The 17204-nt window shown below is 32.8% G+C and overlaps 3 protein-coding genes across 3 annotated transcripts; all 3 read right to left on the bottom strand.

Annotated features, from left to right (window-relative positions):
• Nucleotides 1–188: 188 nt before the first annotated feature.
• Nucleotides 189–1127, bottom strand: TVAGG3_0018830 (magnesium chelatase family; the record flags this gene model as incomplete). The annotated part of the gene is made up of 1 exon (XM_001324678.1): nt 189–1127. One exon carries the CDS (start codon nt 1125–1127, stop codon nt 189–191), a length of 939 nt encoding a protein of 312 aa, XP_001324713.1.
• A 201-nt stretch (nt 1128–1328) lies between these two features.
• Nucleotides 1329–14057, bottom strand: TVAGG3_0018820 (Second domain of FERM family; the record flags this gene model as incomplete). Its single annotated transcript, XM_001324677.1, has 1 exon — nt 1329–14057. The coding sequence occupies one exon, from the start codon at nt 14055–14057 to the stop codon at nt 1329–1331; it is 12729 nt and encodes a 4242-aa protein (XP_001324712.1).
• Nucleotides 14058–14122: 65 nt separating this feature from the next.
• On the bottom strand, nt 14123–17203 carry TVAGG3_0018810 (Second domain of FERM family; the record flags this gene model as incomplete). The annotated part of the gene is made up of 1 exon (XM_001324676.1): nt 14123–17203. The coding sequence occupies one exon, from the start codon at nt 17201–17203 to the stop codon at nt 14123–14125; it is 3081 nt and encodes a 1026-aa protein (XP_001324711.1).
• Nucleotide 17204: the final 1 nt, after the last annotated feature.

The following is a 17204-nucleotide window of genomic DNA, read 5'->3' as shown; positions in this document are numbered from 1 at the left end:
TATAGAGCCATAAACTTGCCCAATTCTGATATGGCAATTGTTAAAAAGAAGAACTCCTCCCAAGCAATTTCGATAAATTTAATTACATTCGACACAAGGCATGGTCATATTGAATTCATATCCTAAATAAAGAAAAATTAAAACGTTAACAAACATGTTTATTATTATGGTAAAATACATGTGAATTATTAAACTGGAACTTGGACATTATTGACTGCCTGTAATACATGTTCATAGCACTTTGCAAATGTAGTTCCATTTGGTAATTGATATTTATGTGTCAAGAGACATGGAACTATTGCTTTCACATCATCAGGGATGATGAACTTTCTCCCAGAAAGAAAAGCGTAGTCTTCAATTGCTTTGATCATTGTTAGTCGTGTCTCTGCTTTTACATGGCCAGTTGCAAGGGGCCAAGTATCAATTGCTAAGTAAAGTTCTGATATATATGTGTATACATCTCTGTCTAAGTATACTGTTGGTGGCTTTTCTGGAAGAAAAGTTGTGTACATCATAAAGAAAGGAGTAGAATTACTTGGAATCGAATGTGGTGGTTCTGTAATATGGACACAGTAGGTGAATACATCTAGTACTTCATGCGACATGTAAACAGAATCAGGTACAATTCCAACGATCGTGAAGGGTTGAGCTAAATCGCAAAGTTGGTTAGAGAATGTGCCTTTCATTTGCTTTGCAGTACGCACTAAGCCTGGTAAATCTTTATATGTCTGCAAGTTTTCAAATACTGCAACATTTGTACAAAAAGGTGATGGATTTTCAGCTAATTGCTCGGTGATTCTAATTTGGTCAGCATCTCCCATTGAATGTTTTCTATTTGGATCAAGCTGAGGAGAGTTAACTAAATTTCTATTTCTTCGATTTTGAGCTATTCTTGTAATACTCTGATTATTTGTAAATGAAATAGATAATGGCATGATAGCTGTATAAATATAATCAAGTAAAGAGCAAATTATTTGTGGTTGAATTTTATCTTGCTTGGAATAAGTAATTAGAATATTTTCTTCACGCTTTAATGATGTAGTAATGATAGTGATTAAAGTTCTAAATGATATAGATTCTTGCCGCCCAAGAAGGCGCAAGAGCTCATCCATATAAGATGACTGCATTATAAATGAAACATCAACTAGACCAAACTTTAAAAATTATATTATGAAATCTATACGTTTGTAGATTGGGCTCTGCTCTAATTGATCTAGTGATATCAAATTCAATATTAGTATTAGTAGTAGATGTTGCAAAGAATATTAGAAAGCATTTCCATAATAAATAACAATTTATAATTAATTAAACAAATAAAAAATTACAAATCAAATATTAGATAATTTGTTCTCGAATCTATTAAGTAACAATCTTGCTTTGACAACATTTGTTTCGAGAATAAGTTTCTTCATTAGATCTTCGTCAGATAATTTTATTGATTCAATATGTGACTTGATTCTTAATTGAACATTTCCATCTTCTTGTTCTTCTTCATTATTCATTTCTTGAGGAGCTTCAACAGTTGAAGCAAGAGTTGTAGCTGCATTGCAGCATGATGTTATAGCTGTATTCAAGGCTGGTGTTACATCATCAGCAATGGAGTTATTAAATATATCAAGTAATTTGGAAAATGATATCATTGGAACGAAAACATGTTCATCAATTTTTCCTTTCTTTGCGAATAAATCATGACAATGATTATCAACATTTTCTAATTCTTCAGTGACTTTTCCAACGAAATCTGCGAGTACATCAATATTAACGTTTGATTCTGTTGGATGTTCTTTCATCCAAATCATAACGCTCTTTACTGATTCGCCTGTTTTAGTTGCTAATTCTAACATTTGTTGAGATTTTTCTTTACCTTTTCCTTTTGGTAATTTTGCAGCTGTTTTAGCTGATGACTCTAATTTATGGAGTGCTTCTGTTAATGGACCGATTGCCTGTGAGAATTTGATTCCGAAATGTTTCCTCAGTTCTTCAGCAGCTGATTCTTCTTTTCCTATTATTTCTAAAACTTTTGAAAACTGAGAAAATGTTTGTTCAAGGTTCTTCTGGCATTCTTTGGCTTGGTTATCGAAATCAGGGCAGGATAGCAAGAACTTCAGTCTTACTGTTCTTATTACTGTTGAGAAATTGTTTGCGATTTCAAACAACAATTTTTCAATGTCAGATTTTCGTTCAAAATTGGAAGATTGTATTTCAAGATTTTGTGTTTTTGTGCAAATATATTTCAGCTGATTATTCAGTTCATTTATCAAATCAGCTAAATCAGAGTTAGATGTTTTCGCTGACAATGATTTCGTCGTGAAATCATAGTAATCATTCATGAATTTAATTGACAAATTCTTGATGTCTTTGCAGAGTTCTGATGCTGTTAATTCGCCTTGTTCAACAGGAGGAGTTGGCAAAATGAAACAAACTGGTATTTTATCACTTGACACTGTATCTGGCTGTTGTTCTTTAACATCAGACATTTGGCTGACTGAATCAACAGTTGACACTAAATTCTCGGAAATATCAACTAATTTCGTTGTTAATTCAGCAATGTCTTGTGTTTTAGAAGCAACATCAACGAATGATTCAAATTTAGTAAGTAAATCATCTAAATTCGCTTGGAATTCATTGTTTGCAATTGAGTTTGTGTTGGTTGACTTAAGTTGAACAGCTGTTTCTTTGATATTTTTAATGTTCTTGTTGATTTCTGGCAACTGCAATTTCATCACTGCGTTGAAATTTTCATCAGCTGTTGCTGTAGCCTTTAAACTCAATGTTGCAAAGATCTGCTGCATTGCTGTTGTTGCATTGTTAACAAACAATGCTTTCTTCTTTTCAAGCATTGATTTACTCTCTTGTTTTGATGTTGGATCCTCAATTTTTTCTTTGAGATTTGTAATAACTCTTGCCAATCTCCTTTGACCTCTTTTCAGAGCCAAAGGAGTTACGCTTGACGAACTACTTGCAGAAACAATTGTGTTCAAGTGAGAAACAGAACTATTCAAGTTGGAAACGAAATCAACCATTGCTGGGAAACTTGCTGCTTTGATATCAATTCCTTTGATCAACAAGTTCTGTGTATCTGCTGTATTTCTCACCAAATCAATGATGTTGTCATTGACAGAGCTTTTATCTGTTCCTGAGATAGCTTTGGACAAGTTAACAGTAGATCTCTCTATCTGGCTCAAGCTTTCATTGATTGCAGGAATAACTTGAGGAATTGTCGAAATCTTCGCGATTTGTTCGAAAGGAGATTTCGCTGTTTTATTGATCAAAGAAACCAAAGTTGGGATGTTTGAAGTAATCACTTGTACAGATTTCTGGGCATTTGGATCTGTTGGTTTGTAATGTATCAGATTAATTGCTGGATTAATCTTTGCGATGACTGGTTCTATTGATTGGAATTGTTGTTGAGTATTGAATCCTTTTGCTGCTGTTTGAACTTTTGCTGCTTGGAAGTTGATGATTTCTAAGTTTGCTTTGGAAATATCATTGGATTTAACTGCAGCAACAATGTTAGAAGCAATAGCAACAGGATTGTATTTCTCATCAGTGAAAGCAGCTTCAACTTTCGAAATAATTGTCAATAAATCAGACAACGATTTTCTGTATGAAGCCAATTTCTCCATGTCTTCCAATTCTATTGATGCCTTCTGTATATTCGAAACATGTGTTATGCAAACACTTGGATCATCAGGTAATAATTGCTTAACATTCTTCGGCAATGTTGGTAAAATTCTTGTCATTGATCCAACTAAATCAGGCAAAACTTGGACTAAAACATTGACATCAGGGTCGTATGACAAAGAATTAGATTCAAGGAGTTTAGAACATATTTGTGTAGCTCTTTCACATGATTGGTTAAGAATAGTTTGTGCTTGTGGCAAAGGTGTTGTTGACATCAAAGAAACATTTTCTACAGTGTTTGAAGCGACGTCAACTAAAGAACTAATGATTTCATCCATTGTTGGAACTTTGACTTCTGTTTTAGCTTGTGTTAAATCTGATGTTGGTAAACTAATCTGTTGATCAAATAAAGAAATTGGTCGGATTTCTTTTTCTGTCACTTTTTGAATGGTTTTTGTAACTATTGGAGTAGCAGCAGAAGATTTCTTTGCAACTGATGATTTCTTTCCTTTCTTTGGTGTTGATTTAGAAGACTTCGGAGTTGCTGGCGATTTAACTTGCGTCTGAACTGCAGAAAATATTGGAATCTTTGTAACTCCGAGTGCTTTCGCTTCAATTGCAATTTTTCTTTCTTCACTTGAAACAGGTTTAATTGTATCACTCAAACTTTGCATGACAACTAACAATTTCGATAGGAAATCTTCGTCTTTTTCATCAATATTATGTATTTCCTCTGGATTGTCAATGTAAACCTTGGCTTTCTCTTGTATTGCTGATATCTCTGACTTCTCAAAATTGACTGGTTTTGATGTAGCTTTTGCAATAATAACAGGAGATTTAGTTTCAATGGATTTAATTGCTGTTAATAGTTGATAGTTTAATTTGGCTCTTGCTTTTTGTTCTGTTACATCAACATTGATCTTCGCCAAATCGAAATTAGTTGACAAATTGATGTCTTTCAATGAAGAAGGAATCTTTACAATTCCTTCGAATTTTTGCGTCAAAATTTCTTTTGCAACTTCGTCACTTTTTACGCTTTCGATATCTTTTGTATCTTTCACGTTGTTTTCTATGATTGGTTTAACTGATTGTTCGTCCAATGCAGTATCAATCGATGAAGAAATGACTAGTTGTTGCAATACTAAATCTTCTGTTGTCATGTTCTTTATTTCTTCTTGACATTTTTCTTCGTTTATATTTGTCAATTGATCCAAAAGTTGTTTGAGCATCAAATCCATTTTTTCTGGAGTAACTTCTGTTGTAATTTTCTCTATCATTTGAGGTGTTGCTGCTTCAACAATGCCTGGCATGATAGATAATCTTTCTCTCTGCAAGTTGATCAGTTTGTCAACAGATGACAATTGAACATAAGTCTTCATCGAATCAACTTGATCAATATTAGTTTTTTCGATGTTGATTTTTGTGTTCAATTGTTTCGGATCTCTTTGTATCAATGATGCATGATCGAAAACTCTGTTCTCCATAGCAATATCGTTAGCAACATCTTCTTTGTTGCTTAACTCTAATAAACTCTTCAATTTGTCTGTTAATATTCCAACAGATAAACTTTGATCAATTGGATTTGTTTGCATCAATAATGAATTGACATTTTCTGGTTGTAATTCATTCAATGTCGTTAATTGTTCGCAGACATCATTGGCATTTTGAATTTGGTCTTGATTACAATTACTTATTTCCATAGAAAGTATTTGGTTGTTCTTTGTTTTCGTCATCGGACTTTGTCTGATTGTTGATATCAAAGAACTCAAATTAACTGTTTTTGTTGCAGCAGAATTAACGAATTCAAACTTTTGAAGAGAAGGTAAAGAAGAAGTTTGAGAGATCTCAAGTTCTTGTATCTTCTCTGGTTCAGCAAATATTGTTTCCAATTCCTTTTCCATGACTCTAGAAATGATTTTTGCATTAGAAATTTTACTTTGTGGATTATCTTTGATTTCATCCAAACTGTTGACTTTGCTTGATATTTGTACCAACAATTGTGATAACAAGTTTTGTTGTATGTTGATACTTTGTGGAGATAAACAAGCAACAGTTTGTGACAATGCGAAGTTATCATTTAATAACTCTAATTGTTTTGCAATCATTGGAATTTCTTGTTTGACGTTATCTGTTGCTTGCAAAGGTTTGATTTGTGTTTGTGGATACATCATTAACTGTGTTTGTTGTAACGACATAATCTTTTGTGCCAAATCAAGCTTGCAAAGCGAATTTGTCACGAAATTCTCAACTTTTTGATGCTTTTGAAGATCAACTAAAGAAGAGATGTTAATTTTAATTGCCTCCCTGTTCATCTGTTCAAACTGGTGGTAAATAGCTTGTGAATATATTGATGATTCATTTGGTAATATCTTTGAATCAGACATCAGTTTTTCTCCTAATTTTTCTGACATCATTTCAAGTAAATTAGAAATTAATCTGATTTCTTTGATTGTTTTATCAGGTGTCAATGATTTTTGTGCTAAATTAAGAGTTTCTGATGTATTTAGCATGTTCAAATGATCATTGATTATATTCTGTACTTCTATAATTTCATGGGAAGGAATTTGTTCGCTCATTGCTTGGAATCCTTCCGATGTTTTAGAATATCTGAAGATTTCTGGATTAATTCGCATTATTTCTGATTTAAGTGTTTGTAGTTTTGTGACTAAATTAACCACACCTAAACCTCTTTCAACAAATTTCTTTACATCAGCTAATTCGAAGTTACTTGCTGTTGAACCAGGATCGAGTTTAATTAAGAAGTTTTCTAACATCTTCATTTCGTTATTCACCATTGTTTGGACTCCCAAATTTGTTGGTATTTTTGTTTCAGGCTGAGAAACTAAATTACATGCATCAGACAAAATGGCCTGTTGTATCAATACTTGCTTAGGATTAAGAGCTATCTGGATATCAGAGAGTTTTTCTGTATCAGTCAATAGATCTAATTGAGATTGTATTGATCCCAAATTGTCTTGTATTTCGTTGATGGAGAAATCATGAGAAATTTCATTATTAATTGATTGTATATCAGTGAAAATTGTTCTTTGTTGGTTCTGTAAGTTGTTCATTCTCTGTATCAAAGCGAATTTCTGGTGTTGGTTCATCAAATTCTTGAAGATTTCTGCTGTTATCTGTGGTGTTTGTGCTAATTTTTGATCAACATTTTGTAATCTTTCCATTGGAGATTTCGTATCAAGTTTAGTATCAATCTTTATTAATGTTGATGATGGATCTTGCAAGATCTTTTCTCTCTTCATTTCTATTATCTTTTCTTTCATAGAATTATTGATTGTTTTGATTTCAATCGGTTCAATTTTTGTGTTTTGTAAAGTTCCGAAATCTGTCAAAACAGCTGCAGGATTTACAGTGTTTGATGAAGCTTGTAATGATAACAACAACTGTGTAACAGCTTGCATTGTCTGTTGTGTTGATTGTTCCTTCAATCCTGTTGTATCCAATTTGATTAACTTTGCACTTTGATTTGGTAATCTGTTCAAAGTTATTTTTGGTGTTGAAATCTGAGCAATTTGTTTTGTTGCCGTTAGAGCGGAATTTGCCAAGTTCTTGAACTCTAAGATAGAAACACCTTGTTTGTTGTTACTCTGTTTCTTTAGTTCTGTTTGCATCTTAGTTATCTGTGCCATTGTATCTATAACTGCTTTGTTTTGATTCGAATTATTTGCTTGTAATTTCTTCATCAAATTCGCTAAAGCAGCATCAGCAGAAGATACAGCAATGATCTGTTCAGCTTGTACTGATGATTGCTTAAGAGATCCTTCTAAATCTCTTAATATAGCTGATAAAGAAACTTCTGTTTCGTTCCTTATTACTTCGTTTGGAATCAGTTCTTTTGTTGCTGACCAAATTCTCATAACTGGTTTCATCTTCGTCAAATAGTTAAATGATTCATTAACTTGGTCTTTCTCTATAGAAGGAGGTGCATTTTTATTGATTGCTGCCAAATCTTTTTCAGAGAAATTCGTCAAAATACTTGACAAAATTTCGGAATTTTCTTGATTGAAAGCGATTCCTCTTTGTTTGTTCTTTAATATTGGTATCAATTGATCTAAAACATTTTGTGTTGTATCAGGTATTCTTCCTAATTCATCTTTCTGCATTATATCTTCCAAATTCCTTGCAATGTTATCTGCACAAGTATAAACCAAACTTTCCATTGTTAAGTCTGATTGTTTCAGCCATGGAGAGAATTCATTGACTATCTTCATTAATGATTGAAGAGGCGGAGTCAAAGATTGAACTCCATTACTTTGTGCAATGAAGTTATTAAGAGTTGTATCCAATTTATGTAATGCAACATATTGAGTGATTGCATTATCAAATGTTGGAATTGCAGACAAATTCGATGGATTGATCGATTGAATGTCTGATTTCAACTGTGAATACAAAGTAATTAAAGGAGAAGGAATATTACTTAATTGTGAATTAATTGCTCTGTCAAGATCATTCAACATTTGCGTGAAATAAGGGAAATAATTTGAAGCTTTCATGCAATCTTTGACAGCCAAAATTTGTAACATTTTCTGTCTTAATTCTGGTTCATTTGATGAAATTGCAACAGTTCTTGCAGCATCAGAAGCATAAACAGGTTTAAGAGTTTTAACACATGGAATGAAATTCCTTGCATTATTAATAATAGACAAAGGCATTCCTTGTTTTGTATCTTGTAATTTAGTAAGATAATCAATGATTTGTGTTGCAGTTTGAGTATTAATTTGTGGTGAATTAATTTGTTCTGCAACGACATTGAAAACAGGAACAGTTTGATCATCTAAATCCTTTGGTTTTCTTGGTATCAAATGGCCAGCAACTTTGATTGGAATTCTTTGTGCTGTTGTATATTTATTCGTCAATGAATAAATTGGTTCCAATTTGTCAATTGCTTCTATTGCTCCTGGAATATTATCCAAGCTTTGCAACAACTGTGCTGTCAAAGTATTTAATTGATCAACAGTTTGTTGTTGCTGCTGGACATTTTGTGATGGCATTTGTCTGACTAATCCATTTGCTTGTTGTTGATATGTTTGGCATAATCTAGTAACTGTTGGATTAGAAAGAACTGATTGCAATGACATCAATGAAGCTAAATTAGGTAAAGCAATATCCATTGTTTGTTGCAATTGAGAAACAATCTTAGGAGCTGTTAATTTAGTCAAATGTGGCCTTGTTAACATCATATGACATTTAGAAACATTATCAGAGATTAATTTCATTACTTGTTGGAATGCTTCGTTATTCAAATAGCTTGTGACTTTAGAAGCAATTTCTAAACATTGTGGCATTAATTCTTTTGCTTTAATTAATGTTTCTATTGCTAATCTATCATCACTTATATTTTGAACTTGTTGGATATTTGGAGTTTTCATTAATTTGAGTAATTCGTCCAACAACAAATTTGCTTCAATGTTTTCTTTGATGTCATCTCTTTGTTGCGCACTTTGTATAACATTCATGAAGTTTGTGTAGTTCTTTATTAATTCAGTCATTGCGTCTGAGATTTCTCCTTCCATCACAACAGGTTTAAATGTTGAAGAATCGAATTCAAACTTCTTTGATGTTGGTAACAATCTCACACAATTTACAGCAACATGTGAATGGTTTCTAACAGCAGAAATTGATTTACCAAATGCTCCAAAGTCTTTGTTTTGTAGATGTGGCTTAAATTCAATAGGAACTTGAGCACATTCCGCATTAATTTTGAGTAAAACATCTTTTACTTTCATCAAATCTTGTTCATTTGGTTTTTGTTTCTGTTTGAGTTGAGACATCTCTATGAAAGCTTGGTCAAACAAACTATTCCAGTTCTTTATCTTCCTCATTGCACTTAAATCTGGTTGTGTACTAGATCTTGTTTGTATTTCTTTGAGTAGTTTTGATAATTGTTGAATTGGAACAATGTTTTCATCAATTGATCTGATTGCCAAATCAATGTTTGGTGGTGTTTTGATCAACGAATAGTCTAAATTCGATTGTGTCTGTTCTACAAGGCTCGTGAATGCAGAGTTCTGTTTAAATGACTGTATTCCTGCCAATAAATTCTTCATGTCTGTATTCAATTGTTTCAATTTTTCTGCAACAGGAACGAATTCGATTGTTGGATCTAATGCTTGTTCTTCCAATGCAACACCAACAGGTGAGAACATTTGTATCCTCTTTGCAAGCTCTTCTGATAGTTTTGGCTTCGATTTCACTTCAGGAGTTTCTAATAATTTTGTAAACATTTTCACTTCACTTACTACATTTTGTAAAATTTCATTAACTAATTCTTTTTCTGGCGGCTTTCTGAAATCACCCAGTCCTGCAGTAGTAATTGTTTCTAATGATCCATCAGTAGATGCCTTACAAATTGCAGAAATTTGTTGGATCTTCGAATCTCTGACTAGTTTTTGAATTTCAGGAGAAATTTCAACAATTTTATCAACAACATCTTTAGTTTCATTGAGAATTTCCTTTGTCTTATCAATAAATGGTTGATGATAAGGTCTTTGCTTCAATTCTCTTCTGCATTTCAGTTGTTCGTCTCTTAACTTAAGAAGTCTTTCTCTCAATGTCGAAACAGTTTCATTCAATGGATTAAATCTCAATTCATCTGAATCTTTCGCTTGTGATAATTGGTTGATTAGTCTTTGCGCTTCAACTAATGATTGTTCGTACTTAGAAAGATGTGGACAAATTACGTTTCCTTCTCCACTTTGTTTATCCAAAATTGTTGAATTTAATGATTCTTCGTAAACATTAAATCTCTTTGCCAATGTCGGACTGTTTGTCTGTGTTTGTATCAATGACATGTAATCTTTCGTACGAGGAATATCTTTCTGTATTGAAATGAGTTGTTGCTGTATTCCTTTAACAAGTTCTCCATTTGTTGGTGAAAGAGAAAATTGTTGATTTAGTTGGTTTAGTAAATTCAATTTTTGTACTAAACTCTGATGCTCGTTTTGTATCTGCTGGATCTGCATCTGATTGAATTTGCCGATGTTGGATTGCGCTGTTTGCATTGCATCTGTCGCTAGTTCTGTCAATGACTTCGAAATTTCTTGAATTGCGGCTGGAGTTATGTTTGCAGTGGAAATGGAGAGCAAACAATCATCAATAAGCGGAATTGTTGATTGACAAAGTTGAGAAACACTGTTTGAATCAGGAACTGTTGATGCAAATTGAGCTAATCTGTTTATGAAATCTGTTAATGTGTCTTTCATTGTATATAATGTGTTAACTGATGCTGTTCTAGCGGATTCATTGTTAGGATTCTTGTTTAATGCAAAGAATTGCTTTCTAAGGTTCTCATTTCCATCATCAATCTTATTTTGAATGATTTCGAACAGTTTGGCTGATTGTTCGTTGTTCTTTATCATTGGACGATCGAATACTGGTTGAGATGTCGTCAAAATGTTTCTGATCTGTTCAATAATTTGATCTAATTTGGAATAATCTCCTAAATAGACCTGGTATTGGCGTGATCTTTGAATTAGTTCTGGATTAGTATTAGATGCTTTAGTTAATGCAACTAATTTCTTAGTATTTGCCAATAATTTTTGTAAATCAAATTCAAGATTCGTTGATTCTTCGAATTTGAGGTTATTCAATGCTGCATTTTTATTGAACTGATGCAAAATATCTAATTGTTGGTTGATTGATCCAACTTGTGGCAGCAATTTGATCAAATTTACTTGATCATTTGAAGATTTGATTTCAGAAGCGAGTTTTGTAACTAATGTTGAATGTGATGCCAATGTCTTCATCAAATCCTTTGTATTGAATCCCATTTTAGCGATAACATCCGAATTTGAACTTACGAAATTTGAGAATTTTTCTTCAATTCCGGAAACTAAGCATAAATTAGTTGCCAACTGTTGCTGCTTCTCATTAATGATAACAGGAGGATTTTGTTGTGCTGTGTTCTTCAATTCCAATATCTTAATGTTTGATTTTTCAATAGCTTTGTTTGAATTCGAAATAACATTTTTGATGTCTTTCGTGAGTTGTACAGAGATATCAACCATTGGAATAGCAGACATAGAAGCAGTCTGTACAGTGTTGTAGATGTTATTGAAACGGTTCCTTAGATCAACGTCTTTCTCATCATTTTCATCGAATTGTATTGTTGAAAATGTATCTTTTAATTTTGACATATCAACAGCGACTTCATCAGCTGATTTGTTTTGTATGTTATCCATGATATCATCAAGATTAACGATGATTGACTGCAAAGCACCTTTCTTTCTTGTTTCGCTTAGAACATCTACATTAGCACGCCATGTTATATCTTGTTCAGCATCATCACTCATAATTGAGTCTTTGAGTGCATAGTTTTCTTCAGTAATTTTACGATAATCGAATTGTTCTGTATCAATTCCTATGACATCATTTACATCAGGAGATAATTCAACAGTTGTTGATGTCAGATCTACATCCAATTTCTGGATTTCATCGAATTGGATAAGATTTAGATCGAGATTTCCATCATCAATGTTTTGTTCTGTCTTTTGATTTGTTGTGAAGAAAAGAGGAACAAAACCAAGAAGATTGAAATTAATTGTTTCATCAAATATGAAATCGTAATGATTATCAGCCATCTGTTTGAAACAGAACAAAATGTCATTGATGTATGAAATGATTTCTTCATTATTAGTCGAATCCAAATAAATATCATGGAATAATCTATCATTATCTTCAAATTTAAGATTTGCCTTTTTATCTTCAATTGTTGCTGAAATGATTGATGCGTAACTCAATGTGTGGATATCAACATTATCAACAACACTTGTTATAACAATTCCGTGTATTGATAATTTGATGACTACATTTATATCTGGAGAATTCTCCTTTGTATAAATAGCATCATATTTTTCAGCACAGAAATCAGGAAGACATCCAATGATACACAAATATATGTAGATGGCAACGAATTGGTTCATTTGTTGATGTTCTAAAAATGATTTCCTGTAAGTCATCATGACTTGTTGAGAAAATGGAACATTCTTTGGAATTGTTTTTTGTGCTTTATCATCACTGAAACTAGTAAACAAATTTTGTGTTTCTTGTTCTGATTGGCATTCACCGTATAACTGACAAATTCCGAGTTCGATGATTGCTTCAATAGGAATGACATTGTTTCCATTTAATACACAATCTTTCATGTGAATAAACAAAGGTAAATAATAGCTTTGATCTTCCATGAAGATATTCAACATGAATGGAAATCTCCTCTGTACAACAAGATCAAAATAGAATGGTGTTTCTGCTGGTAATGGATGTAAAAAGTCTAATGGAACTAATCCTTTCTGTGGTGAAAATGCACAAAAAGTGACACCAAAAGAAGGACCAAATTGCATCCATTCGCAAACAGTATTGACACTTTCATAGATAGGAACTTTAGGATGGATGGCCATTTCAACAATATTTCCATTATTTGTTGAAACGAAACCACTTATTTCATGAGGAATGACGTGTAAAACTGATTTCGGACTCAATTCTAATGAATTCAAATATGATGACTTCTGAAGAAATTCGTATCCTGTGTCTTCATCAGATTTCATGATTGAATAAGCGACATCTTGTGGTGATGCGCACTTAATCAAACAGTATCTCAATGCATCATTTTCTTCCCAACCTTCATTAATTGGATATGTCAATGGGAAAGGATCAGAAACATAAGGAGAAATCTTGATAGTTTTTCCTGAATTTTGTGCTGAATCAATGATGTTCTTGAAACCAGCTTCTTTGACCATGTTCTGTACTCTATTTCTTTCAACTAAGAATGGTCTGACACCAATAGTATATTGATCTAAGTAAAAAGCAATTTTCTCTGCATCAGTACCAGCAAATTCCATTGTTGAAATCGAGCCATCTTCAAGGAAAGCTTTGATTTGAATGATGTAAGAAATCTGGGTGTAAGAAATGATGTTTTGATATGAGCATCTAAGGAATGGATTGTTATTCTCAAGTTCTATGCCTTGTATACCGAATGGACAAACAAACAAATGTATTGGTGTTGCACCTCTTTCTGTTTTGATTCCTGACAATTTGTGGTAATTTACTTTGCATGTTATACATCCAAAGTTTGTTGTTGTTCGTGCAGTTGCTGCGTATTTCCTCATTGACTCTAATTGAGACATTTCTGGTGATGTCTTTAATACGTCTTTGATCTTTTTCGCTGTATCTTCTTGTACTTTAAAGTTACAAGGTAAAATTTTCTCAACATTTGTAATTGCAATGTGTTGAGCAGCTTCGTAATTTGGAGCATCAGCAAGAATAGAATAAACAGCCAATTCTATTGCTTTCGATTCGCTTACCCATTCTGATTCTTTAAGAATATGTTTTCTTATTTCCAAGAAACCTCTTCTATCAATGTTTTTGACATCATGGATTGTGTATGTCATATATCTTCTCTTGAAGATCAAAAACTCCATGTGAACTGTTTGTACTGCTAATGGCTTTGTTAAATCTAAAACTTCTAATTCTGATTTACCATTATCTATTTTATAAGTTTGTTTTCTTTTTCCCAATCCTTGAAGATTGCGTATCCAACATAGTACTTGATAAAGAACTTATAAGCAAGTCTTGGAATTGCTTCGTAAAGTGGTTTTGTCAAATCTATTGGAATGAATTCGAATTCTCCGGCTTCATTTTGAACAGGAATACGAGAAATACGTGGGAATATATAAAGGGAGGACTTCTCTGTTGGATTAACAACACCAATTGGTGCTTGCAAATCAACAAAGTTATAAAAAGCGTTTGCAACTTGACAAATCATTATATATTCGACATAAGGATTCAAATCTAATTTAGTAATTGCCAATTGAATTACATCGAATCCTGACATGTATTTTGAATATTCCAGGAACTCTCCTTTGCTTTTACTTAATGTAGCATATGTCATTACTTTAAACATGTTTGAAGAATCCATGATTTTGTTCATTTGTCTTGCTTTTTCTGCCAAATTACATAAATTGAGACTTCGAATGTTCATGATTTCAATGAAAATGTAATAGATATTTACAGCTTCTTCTGTAAACGCGTAGTACGATTTGGCATTATAGTTTTCATCTCTGTATTTGATCTCTATTTCATTGATCTTTCCATGAACTTCCAATATGTTTTCAATTGGAAATTCCAAGAATAATTTCTTGGTGTCATAATGGCAAATTGTCACGTTTTCTTGACCAATTTGTAACTTTTGTTTTGGCTGTTCTTCAGCTCCGAAACCTAAATCAGCTTCAACATTAAACACAATGACAGAAAATCCTTTGATCTTCCTTGCGTATTCTATATATAACTGTGCACCTTGGTAGCTATCCAAATTAAGATATTGTGACATCAAAACATTGAAAACTGATTCAACGGCACTTTTTGATGGTCTGTTTTGACCTGCAGGAACCCATTCTTTATCATTTTGAGGAATTGAACTCATATTTGGTGTTTGGTTCGTGAAAGCAGCAACTTGGAAGAAACAAAGATTAGACATATCTTCAGAACTTATCTTATAAATTCCTCTTAAAATGCATTCTCTTGTTTGCAAGAACAAGAACCATAATGTTTCGTAATCCATATTAGCTGTTGAGAAAGTGAAATGTCTCAACATAATATAGAAAACTTCAGTGGTATTCGCTTGTTCAGAAATAGATCTACTGATATCGAGATACTGCAAATTTCCATATTTTTCATATGCCAATGTCAAACCAGGAATCATTGGAATAGAAAACATTTGGCAAAGATCTTGAAGTAAAACTCCAATTGAACTAGAAATATCAATTTTGACTTCTTTCATTTGTGGTGTTTTACTTCCAATAGGAATGACTTTGATTGTTGGATTCTTTTCCAACAAAATCAATGTAGAAGCTCTCATTGGATGATACGATTTCAATATTCTCGTGTAATCAATCCATTGATAATCTTTATCAGGAGTTCTATACAAAACACAATAATTGACTTCTTTTGGTTGTTTCAGCCATATTGACAACAATTTTGCTAGTTGTTTTCCATTGTATTTCAAGTCAATCCATTCTTTCTCTAAGTTTTCAAACTTAGTTGGATCTTTCGTGAAATAGAAATCGCACATCGGACCATGGATGACACCTCTTTGATCAACGAAGCCACCTGAAAGCATTTTAACTTCTTCTTCAAGCATTTTCCTTTTCATCATTTCCTTTTGGTTCAACAAGTCATGTAACAGTTTGATGTTATAATCCAATAGCATAACAACTTTGGTGATTTCTGTTACATCAAATGTTAATTTCACTTGCATCAAGTTTCTATGCTCATCTGCAACGAAATTAATCATCAATGTATTATCTAATATTTGGTAATTAATAATGTATCTGTAGCCAATTTGATAAACAGGAGGAATGCCTGGTTTATTCTGTCCAATCAAGAAATAAAGTGGAGCTAAAGTGAACTGGAAATCAGGTAATGTTTTGTTTCTGTGACCTCTTTTTATTTCTTTGAATTTGCATGGATAACTTTCATAACCAAACATATCTAAACCTCTTTCTATACCAATGAACTTCTTGATAGCTTGGAATTTATCTTTAGGAGGATACATCTTGATTTGCTGTTGTAATTTGACCATGAAATTATCATCCATTTGTCTTCCAGGAGGCATCAAAACATTCAAGAAAGAAAAGTCACGAATCTCATCAATATCTGATGGAGTGTTACACTGTGTTGCATAAGCATATAAAACACAGAGTTCAAGTAACGTTGGATCAGCTGTTGGTGTCTTTCCTTCTGATATTAATTTGATAGTTTCTTGCATAACCATCATTGAAACATCGAGAGAAACAAGAATTTCACCGGAAAGAATGAAAAATCTTCTTAAAAGTTTGAGTTTTTTGTAATCTCCGACTTGTTCCGGGATAGTGAATCTTACATCCAAAGGGAATAGTGTTCCATCATCCATTTCCTTCCAAAAAGAATAACCTGTCAATGCAGGGAATTTGATTTTCGCAAATGCATCGGCTGTCAAACTTTCAACAGTTTTTGTCATATCTAATGTGACTGTTTCTACTCGGTCATTGGAATAAGTAAGCTCTATATCTTCCATTTTATTGATGATGAAGACAGTCATACCTGTAGATATGTTCAAAAGTGCCAAAATTTCATCTTTGAAGACAAATCTGTATAATTCAGGTGCCAAACATACGAAAGGAATATGGTTGTCATCATGTTCCAAGCCAATATTCTTCTCTGCAACACTTGTTAACAGTTCTCCTGTATAATTTATGTCGTAATCATATTCAGGAATGTCTGTTGTTGCTAATAATGACCTTGAAGTGGGAAGAGTAACACGATACTTCGAGGAAATGATTGGTGGAAGCAATTCCGTCCTCTTTGCTCGTTGAACCATGAGTTTTTTGATGATATTAATTTGTTGATCAATTACTTCGTTCATTTCTTTGGCCATGTCACAGATAAATGTGTATTTGGCTGTAACACCTTTCGAAATGAAGAAGACAATTGACAAATTATCTTCAACACATGATAATTGAAGAATTTTCGTAAAAGAAATTTTGTCTTCCAAAACATTTGTGTCCGGATCATAAATGGAAAGTGACATT

Source organism: Trichomonas vaginalis, chromosome IV, assembly GCF_026262505.1.
Source record: "Trichomonas vaginalis G3 chromosome IV, whole genome shotgun sequence".
NCBI classification, from domain to species: Eukaryota; Parabasalia; order Trichomonadida; family Trichomonadidae; genus Trichomonas; species Trichomonas vaginalis.
Note: the sequence above shows the minus strand (reverse complement) of the source record. Positions and strands in the feature narration are given on the sequence as shown.